General features: G+C 46.2%; 1 protein-coding gene across 5 annotated transcripts in view; it reads left to right on the top strand.

Annotated features, from left to right (window-relative positions):
* Positions 1-819: 819 nt before the first annotated feature.
* Positions 820-10,540, top strand: part of CSNK1D (casein kinase 1 delta) — a 48,086-nt gene continuing 38,365 nt past the window's right edge. For 4 of the 5 annotated variants that reach the window (XM_008167720.4, XM_024104731.3, XM_005283098.5 and 1 more), the window contains exon 1: positions 820-1,134. In XM_008167720.4, coding sequence (XP_008165942.1) covers positions 1,059-1,134 — 76 coding nt within the window. In that variant the 5' untranslated portion in view covers positions 820-1,058. The remainder of the gene's footprint in view (positions 1,135-10,540) is intronic. The other variant, XR_010591945.1, reaches the window with a different exon arrangement.

The raw sequence follows: 10,540 nt of genomic DNA, 5'->3' as shown, positions 1-10,540 counted from the left end.
ACCCCTGCCGCACCCCCCTGCGGCCCTGCCCGAAGCCAGCCAGCCCCACACACACCCCTGCCCGCACCAGCCCTGCACCCCCTGCCCTGTTTCCAGCCAACCCCTGCCACACACCCCTGCCTGAAGCAAGCCAGTCCCGCACTCCTCTGTCTCCAGCCCTGCCAACCCCTGCCGCACCCCCCCGCGGCCCTGCCTTAAGCCAGCCAGCCCACCCCACACCCCCCGTCTCCAACCAGCCCACCCCACACACCCCTGTCTCCAACCAGCCCCGCACCCCTTGCCCTCCCTGCAGCCAGCCCCATGTCCACTGGTGCCCTGCAGTTCCCAGGGCAGTAACCCTGCACACCTGCTTCAATGGGGGGGGCAGGGAACAGCTGGGACCCAGACATGTGCACCCCCTCCCCCGGGAGTGGCGGGGACCCGCACATGTGAAACGGAGCTCATTAATAACTGATCAACAGCATATATGATGCAATGTACATAATATATCATTGTATTATTTATATAGTTATGGAAAGTGAATAATACATGGAAGAAATGAAAGGGCTTTTTTTTACAGGTTTTTTTGTTTTGTTTTGTTTATGTTAGTCATCCCTGCCGGGGTCCCGCCGAAAATGTTCGAATTGGGCCCCGCACTTCCTAAAGCCGGCCCTGCCTCTACGTTAGCCCTGAGGCCGGGGTTTGGGGCTGCAAACCTGGACGGGGCTGCGGTCCGCGCTCCGATGTGGGGGCTGATTCCGGGTCACACGTACCATGGTAGCACGCTCCCTCCAAGAAACCACCCCAGGCCACGCCCTTCAACCAAGTGAGCCCCGCCCCTCTCCCGTTACTAGGGAAGTGAGGTCACACAGTATGGCGGCTCGGGCCCGGAGACGCTGAGGCGATCCGGGACCCTGGGGAATCCGCGTCCATCCGACCCGGAGCGGCGCCGCCCGCTCGCCTCACTGGTTTCGAGCGGCGGGACCGGGGGCTGCGATGGTCACAGGAGTTGCCGGGCTCTGAACTGGCATCCGTGAAGCCGACTTAGGCGGGCAGAGCAGCCGAACTGGGCCGCTGCCATGGAGCTGAGAGTCGGGAACCGGTACCGGCTGGGCCGGAAGATCGGGAGCGGCTCTTTCGGGGATATTTACCTAGGTAAGGCGTGGGCGCGGAGCCTTGTCCTGCAGGGTTCTGTCTCTGCGGTGTTTGAGCAGCTGCCTTGGGGCTCACGAGCCTATCGCGAGGGGTGGGGGCTCTCGGAAGTCTCTCACTGTGTTCGCCCGGGCCGGGGTAGGGAGCAGGGGGGTGGGGTGGGAGTCAGTTCATGCTCCGGTGTCGCCCGAGCTGTTCTGCTGCCAAAGAAATGCCCCCAAATCTCAGGAAACTTCTTGTTGTCACGTACGGAGGAGAGACTAAATTCGCATTGAAGCATCATGCTCTAATTTAGGCAGGGCTGTCAGCCAGATCTCCTGGATTCTATACACATTTTTTTGCTGATTTACTCCCTTTGTGACATTGGGCAAGCTGTTTTCACACCCTGCTCCACTCTCTTCCCATCTGTAAAACGGATAAGGATACTGACTCACCATTTGACGACTGTGTAAAGTGACTTGAAAATGAACCATGAACATTGATGCTAGATATCATTATAATTGCTATAGAGTTGATGAAACTGCTGTGACTTTGTTTACTTTTCTGATTGGCCTATAAGAAATTGGTCAACTAATGATAATTATCAGAGGGATAGCCGTGTTAGTCTGGATCTGTAAAAAGCAACAGAGTCCTGTGGCACCTTTAAGACTAACATATGTATTGGAGCATAAGCTTTCGTGGATGAATACGCCTGCGTCTGACGAAGTGGGTATTCACCCACGAAAGCTTATGCTCCAGTGCATCTGTTAGTCTTAAAGGTGCCACAGGAGACTGTTGCTTTTTAATGATAATTAGGTATGGGCCAAAAAAATCAAACCCTTTTTAAACCAGTATAATCTAGTGGGCCTATGTGACTTTTCTTGCCTTGTGTATCTCACTTACCCAGTCTTGTCATAAGTGTAAGTTCTTCAGGGCAGGGATTGTCTCTTCCTCTATGTTTACACAGCACCCAGTTCTGACTGGAGCCTCTGGATTCTATTAATAATTTAAATCATAAGCAGACTTGAGAAATTGCATCTTTTAAAACACATTTGTAATGTGTTCTAAAAAAAGGTCTCTGGATTTTTATCTTTGGAAGGCTATTCCAATTTTTATAAGCAGACACCTGTGCTAACATGCTACATATAGAATTTGAAAAAAATCAATATGTAGCATGTTAGCACAGGTGTTTGCTTTCAAAAATTGGAGTAAAGATGAGCCATTAAAACATACTTTCCTGCAACCGCTGCTGAAAAATTGTAGCCACCTAAATTAAAAAGAATATCACTGATTTGTGTGTGTGTATCAGCTGCATCTGTATATAAATAAATTAATGTACCTTTCTACACTACAATATTTCTTATTGCAATGGACAGCTGTTCCTCAGAAATAACTTCTAAACTAAAATCACTTGTTCACAGGCACTGAATATTGATTATCCTTGAACAGAACACATGCGTAATGAAGTCTCCATGTTTCTAGCTGAAGGTCTGCAGTGTATATAGACAGAGATCAGGATTCTCAGTCTCTATTAATGTATTCATTTAGAAGGCTGAAGAAGGTGGTATATGTTGCTACGCACATGTAATACCAGTACTCCAGAATCTGCACTGGCTACCTATGGGTTTCTGGGTGGAGTTTAAGATGCTAGTTAGTTTGAGGCCTGCCTGCCTAAGGCCTTGTCTACACTACAGGTGAAATTCAATCTAAGCTACGTAATTTGAGTTACGTGAATAGCATAATTCAAATAGATGTAGCTCAGATCTACTTACTGTGGGGTCCACACTACACAATGTCGACCGGAGATGCTCTCCCATCGACTCCCCCGGAGAGCGATCTGCGGTCATTTGAGCGGGTCTGTAAAGACCTGCTAAATCAACCACCGATGCATTGATTCCCTGGTAAGTGTAGCCTGTGCCTCTCACCATGCAATTCTGCCATAGCTAAGATCAGTAGAGGCATTTGAATTGGAGTTCCCATAGTATATTCAGACCTGTAATTATCCACTGTTGCAGTTCCATCTCTGGGGGGTGATGGCGGAGGCAAGAGAGCAAGCCAGTGCTTGTCATCCCTATCTACACTAGAGCTTCTGCTGGTGGAGCTGCACAAGTGAAGTATTAGGGCATGGCTACACTTGCAGATGTAGAGTGCTGTGAGTTAAACCCACCTTTGTAGAGCGCAGTAGGGAAAGCGCTACAGTCTGTCCACACTGACAGCTTCAAGCACACTGGCATGGCCACATTTGTGGCACTTGCAGCGGCATTGGGAGCGATGCATTATGGGCAGCTATCCTGGCATGCAAGTGACTGCAATGTGCTTTTCGAATGGGGGGGGGGGCGTGGAGTGTGACAGGGAGTGTGTTATGTGTATGTGGGGAGCAAGAGAGTGGGTTTTTGGGGTGTGTCAGAACCAACCTCCCCCGCCTCTCTCTCACTCACGGAGCTTTGAATGGGCATTTCCGCATTCCTGCAGCCGATTTCACAACAATGACAAGAGTGGCCACTTGACTTAAGGGGATGGATTATGGGACGTTTCCGGAGGCTGATCATAGTGCAGTAATGCAACACCTCGTTCACACTTGCACTGCTGTGCTCCAGTGGGGGCAGAGCAAACGTTATTCCACTCGCCAAGGCTGAGTACCAGCAGCGTTGTAGCTGTGGTGTCAGAGCGCTCTATGTGCCTTGCCAGTGTGGACGGGGAGTGAGCTAGGGCGCCCGGGTTCCTTTATTGCACTGTAAGTCACAAGTATAGCCAAGGCCTTAGTCCTGTATTTCCTAGACTAGACAGTCCCTAAAAGAGAGTTGTTTGCAGAACATACTGCATGAGAGTGCCCCCTTTTGGTTCAGAATAACCAACTACTTTGGGGTTAGGGTTAGGCATGATGTTTTGGCAGACATCTGGGGAGAGTTTCAGTTTGAAGGGATATGGTTAATTATGTGGACTTTTTTTGAAGTGGGGGTAGAGAATCTGTTCCCCCCACCTCACCCCCAGGAGGTTTTTGTGAATAACAATTCTTAGTTTTATTATGTTTGTGCATTCAGCTACTTGGTAGGGTGTCTAGAGCCTAGAACAGTTATTGTTTGTCTAAATGTTGAAATAGAAACAAATATGAGCTGAGTCTATACTGTTTTTCCTCCATGTTGGGAAAACAATTTTTAAAACTAGTTTCTTCTCACAATTGTGAAGCCAGTATGAATAGGGCATAACTTAGTCAAAACAAGTTTAAAATCATTTTGAAACTAGTTCACTGCCTAACCAGTAATGACTTTTAATATTCACTCAGTAGATTTTTAAAATTCCACCCAAATTTTAGATTTAGGATTTTGGTTTCTTTCCCTGCCTTATCCTCCTCCTTCACTACAAATATAGGATGTGCTGGGAGGTTAGGGCCCTCTCAAATGACACTTTTCAGAAAGGAGTCCACAGTTCTTCCTCAGTCACTTTGTGCTTTCAGATTCTCTGCCTCATCCCTCAAGTTGTAGGTGTTTAGAATCACACCAAGCTGGCTGTGTAGGACTTGCAGACAGAATTTCAAAATCCAAAGCACTGTCTGAAATAAAACAGTTTGAAGTGCGAATTTAAAAAGAACAAACTAGGGGTTTAATATACCTAAATCTTTTGAAATTGCCCCCTTGAGAGAAAAAGGAAAAAAAGTAGCATGGATTCTCACATGGTATTTTAAATAGTCCCAAGAATGTATAATATACAGATAGAGAAGAATAACACATTTAAAATAGGTAGCTGTTCTAAAGTTTAATACACTAGGCCATAGTCTTTGGAGTCAAACTAGTATACATTTTTACAAAACTTGGCCCACTGTGTTTCAGACTTGCGCATGGTGTTTACTGTCAGTTTGATAACTCCTTATTCTAAATCAGATTTTCACAACCTCATTATGTTTACTATTAAAAATAAAATTTAAAAATCTATACTACTGCTACATTTGACCACAAACCATGAAGGCCACCCCAAAGTTATTCTGGAAACTTTCTTTTCTTTTATTTAGAATTGTAATAAAATGCCTTGCCTACCCTGATCACTCTCAGCAGTTGCAACTCACCACTTGGGAAACACTGCTCTAGAGTATAACCCTGTATGATTTAATTCTTACATCTAAATAGAACAGAATAAAACCAAATGTTTTCACTAATGATATGAACATTGAAAATTATCTAGACTTAAAATGAGGAAACAGGGAACTAGGAATGCAAAATTGTATGGGTTAAAAACATCACCCGCCCTTGTTTTTTATTAAGTAAAAAAAGGCCTTGTAATGTAACACTCCCTTTTCACTCTTTCAAAAACTGAAGTTGATTTTTTTTTTTAAATGTCTCATTTATTGTCTGTCTTTAAGGTAATAGTTTGTTTATTTGGGTTTATACAAAAGAGTGCCTATCCAAGGCTCTTAGGTGCTCTTTATACAAGTTACAAGAAGAAATATTAAATAGCAGCTTAACATCATATCCAGCAGAACTTGATCCCCTACAAAACACTGTCTCCATGTGGATCTCATCCCCATCAAATCCTATCCTCTGCAGCAGCTGATGGAAATATGTGCCTTGCAGCATGCCCTGAAGGTTAGCAGACCAGGACTGTTTCTGACTAGGGTAAGAAAGAAGGCTATTTCTAGAGGTGATGATCCCTGATAGAGAATGCTTCACCACCAGTCCTCTTTCAGACTGAGTGATCTCCATATGGAATGCTTTTACTGATTGCAGCTGTGGTGGTATGGTACAGGGTGGGAGAGAGTCTCTCTAGTCTCTCCAGCTGTGTACTAAAAAAAAAAATTCAAAAATTGCTGCTCTGGTCTGGCAGGGGCAGGGGCAGGGCCAGCTGAGGGGGAGAGGACAGCGGGCCCAGTGAGTTCAGCAGGGGATCAGGGTGCGGGGATGTGGGTCTCTGGGGGGGCTCTAGGCAGTGAGGGGTTTGTGGTGAGGTGCTGGGCAGCATAGGCCTGGGAACTAGGTATGTGGGGGATGCTCCAGCACCCCCAGGCTTTACTTGGGGCTCTACTCCTGACTCCCTGCACCCGGGGTCCCGGCTGCTGGTTCTGGGGTCCTGGCTGCTGGCCCTGCGCACCCACTCTGTGGAAGGGTCTTTGGGCGGGGGCTACTGGGCATAGGGGTCTGTGGGAGGCTTTTAGTTGTGGGGGCACTGGGCATAGAGATCTGTGGGGGAGGTCTTTGGGCAGAGGAGTGCTGGGTATAGAGAGTTGGGGTGGGGCAGCACCTGTCGGGGGTCGGTGTGGAGCGTGGTGCAGATCTGCCCCCGAGGGGAAGGGGCAGGCTGGCAGTGCAGGGTTCGGCAGGCCAGCATTGTCTGGCGCAGTGGTTCTCAACTGGCGGCCCACAATGGTAAATAGGTTGAGAACCACTGTTCTAGTAGGAAGGACCCAAGATATATGGAATGCTGTAGGTGAAAATTAACTCCTTAATAATTTAATAAGCAGATAGACCTCTGTTTCATGATCTGCACTCATGTGCTGCCACAGAAGAACCACTTAATAAGCAGGCCCCTTAAGATTTTGGATTGTACAGCCCTGTCTAAAGCGCACTGCAGTAATCCAGGCTCGAGATGACAAAAGCCAAGATCACAATAGCAAGGTTTGAATCCGAAAGAAACACTCACTATCTCCTGGACATTGCTACTATATGATTGTCTAACAGCAGTGAACGATACCGAAGCACACCCAGATTGCAATTGAGTCACAAATGGCAGGCATATACCCTCTATTAGAGACAGAGAAATAATTTTCTCCATACCTCCTAGTTGCTTTCCTCTGTTTGCCAGCATCCACCTCAATATTAGCCAGATCACGCTTCAGACAACTTCTGCTTTCTTAAGGAGTGCTGTGAAATGTTGCCCAGTCAATATAAACCTTTGTGTTGGCTGAAAACCTGCTTACTTGACAAAGAAGGCTACCTTACCAGGGAAAATTAGGCAATTAAAACTCAAAGTTGCAGTTGATCCCTTTTATTACATTAATAAAAAATTCATTAATTGCAGCCTAGTGTGGGTTTTATGGTTCTCAGAACTAATTTTCGTTAGCATTTTCAAAACTCTGAGTGCTCTCATTCCCCACCTCTCCCCCACACCCAGTGCTATTTCTTTAAAACCAATTATATGCATCAAGCATGCATGTTCTTAGCTCCTTACCCAGGTCTTGGCACTGTATGCTTCGTGCATGCTCCCAGCATGCCTCTTCTCATCCCTCACCCTAAGCGGTAGGGCACCCCCAGATTCAGGCTCACCTGAGGTGTAAGAAGAGGATCTCAGACTACTTCAGAGGGATGATCCTGGTTCATATAGGGTCAGGGAGAGGGACTTAGACCTCCTCCAAAGGAGCAGGGCTTCCCCAGATGCCAGCTCACATGGGGGCCAGAGAGAAGGGCTCTGCCCTTCTCTGAATGACAGGGACCTCTAGATCCTAGCTCATATGGGGAACAGGGAAAGGGGTTCAGACAACTCCAGAGTGACAGCACACCCAGAGGAAGGAAGAACGTCGGGCTAACAGGTGTCCTCTACTCGTGATCCCTTCCACCCACTTCCATGAAACCCCTTCTAGTGTCTGTCCCCTCTCACTTCCCCTGACCCGACTCCTTCCCCTACCACTCATTTTCATTTATCTCCCTCCACTCACTATAGTCCCAAACCCCTCCCCACGCCTCCATTCCCTAATTTCCCCTCCTTGCCAGCAGGCATTCATTTGTGTAATTTATTTTCTTTTCAAAAATAGTTTTAGCACCTTCTGAATTTTATGCTGTACTCTGATTACATTTTTCCAAAACACAAATCCTCAGAGTCAAATTGTAGGAACATGACAACTTTTTTGTACTTTCAGATTTCTTCAAAGGATCAGATTTGAACTCCTAGGTAAGGCTACACTTTAATCATGGGTATTTTTAGTAAAAGTCTTGGACAGGTCACAGGCAAGACTCAAAAAATCACTACCCATGACCTGTCCATGACTTATACCATAAATATCCCTGATTGAATCTTAGGGGAGGGTGCTGCCAGGGCGGGCGGAGCCCATGGCACAGGCTGCTGGGTGAAGGGATCCCTGGGGGACCAGCCACTGCTCTGGCCGCCGCCGGGGCAGGGGAGCCCCAGAGGGCCGGCTGCTGCTCTGGGTGCCCGGGACTGCTGCTGGGAGTCGCAGAGCAGCGGCTACACCCGTTGCATCCGGGGCTGCTGCTCAGGCGGTCCCCAGGGCCAGCCACACTGGCCACTGCAGAAGTCATGGAGTCTGTGACTTCTTTGACAAACATGGAGCCCTATTCATAGTGCCAGAATGTTGCTCAATTTCAGTGACTGTAAGATGTCCCTTAAGCTATTCAGGTCCAGAATCATGGCTGGCTCACAGTTCTCTTGGGAAATCATGCTGCACAGATGCAGACAAATCCGTTAGGTATGAGCCTAATGCTCAAATGCCAATCTGCGGAGCCAAAATCTTTTTTTGAATACTGTTTTCAGTATTTCTTCCTTAAAGAGTTAGTGATTGCCATGCTGAGGTAAATGTTGAGTGATTGAGTCCATTTGGGCAATGATCAAACCATGGCTTTGGAGAAAAGTTGATAAAATCTGTCAATCTTAAGGAACCCTCTGTGACAGGTTCCCCCCAGGGTGTCACCTGGAACTTGGGTACCACTGAGCACTCTGACACACAAGCCTGAGTGCTCTCTCATACTTTACAGCTGTGACAAGCTGCAAAGCCCTCCAGCCTGCACTTTCACCAGCATTCACACAGGTAGGGATACACAGTTACATGCAGTTACACACAGGCTCTCTGACCACCAGATTCTCAGCCTAGTACTCCAGAGTAGTACCATCTTGCCCTGGTCAAATCTGGCCAGTATATGGATTAAATACCCATTCCACCTCTCCCTCAATGTGAAGAGCACAATGCATACCAAGCAGAGATTTCCCCCCATCACTCCAGTCAAAGCTCACTGGTTTATATTAAAACAAAAACAAGTTTATTAACTACAAAAGATAGGTTTTAAGTGATAGCAAACAGATAAAGCAGATTACCTAGCAAACAAAAAACTAAAACTAAGCTTAATATACTAAATAAATTGGATATGAATAGCAGATTCTGACCCTAACTGATGGTACAGGCAAACTTGTAGATTCTTAAGGCAGAGCTACACTTGCTTTGCATCTTGAAATCCCCAGGTATTTCATACACAGGCTAGAAATCCCTTTAGCTTGGGTCCAGCACTTCCCCCAGTTCAGTCTTCGTTCTGCAGGTGTTTCCAGGAGTCGTCTTGTGTGAGGAGTGAAGAACCACGGGTGATGGCATTCCCTGTCTTGTATAGCTTTAGCATATGGCGGGAACCCTTTGTTTCAAAACCTGGTTCTCAGACCTGTTTGTGGGAAAAATACTGCTATCCCAAGATGGTGTCCAGAATCATGTGGTCTGGTCATATATCCTTGTAGGCATAGCAGCCATTACTTACAGGCTGTCTGTAGCCTTCTCAGGAAGGCTCACCAAGTGGGAGATAAGCTTCTCCTAAGGCCTATTGTTTTCCCTAATGGCTCATTGCCCTGAATAGGCCCATCCAAACCAGCTATCTAGACTTAAAGCATCTTGTCTAGTGGGTGTAACCCAGGTGTAATTACATTTGAAGTACAGATACGTAGTCAGCATTTATAACTTCATATACAAAGACGAGGCATGCATATAAATAGGATAATCATATTCAGCAAATCATAACTTTTCCAATGACACCTCACATGACTTATCTTGTACAAAATGCATCATAATTATGCCATAACCCTATTTTAATAATATTACTAGGACGAATATGGGGTGCAGTGTCACACCCACATATGCCAGCAATGCCCCCTCTGCCATGTACATTGGCCAAACCAGACAGTCTCTACACAAAAGAATAAATGGACACAAATCAGATGTCAAGAATTATAACATTCAAAAACCAGTCGGAGAACATTTCAACCTCCCTGGTCACTCAGTTACAGACCTAAAAGTTGCAATTCTCCAACAAAAAAAACTTCAAACACAGACTCCAATGAGAAACTGCAGAACTGGAATTAATTTGCAAACTGGACACCATCAAATTAGGCTTGAATAAAGACTGGGAGTGAATGGGTCATTATACAAGGTAAAAACTATTTCCCCATGCTAATTTGTCTCGTATTGTTACTCACACCTTCTTGTCAACTGTTTGAAATGGGCCATCCTGATTATCACTACAAAATGTTTTTTTCTCCTGCTGATAATAGCCCACCTTAATTGATTAGTCTTGTTAAAGTTGGTATGGCAACACTCATTTTTTCATGTTCTGGTGTGTGTGTGTGTGTGTGTGTGTGTGTGTGTGTGTGTGTATATATAGATATATATATATATCTCCTCTTACTGTATTTTCCACTGCATGCATCTGATGAAGTGGGTTTTAGCCCACGAAAG

Source organism: Chrysemys picta, chromosome 12, assembly GCF_011386835.1.
Source record: "Chrysemys picta bellii isolate R12L10 chromosome 12, ASM1138683v2, whole genome shotgun sequence".
Taxonomy (NCBI): Eukaryota; Metazoa; Chordata; order Testudines; family Emydidae; genus Chrysemys; species Chrysemys picta.
Note: the sequence above shows the minus strand (reverse complement) of the source record. Positions and strands in the feature narration are given on the sequence as shown.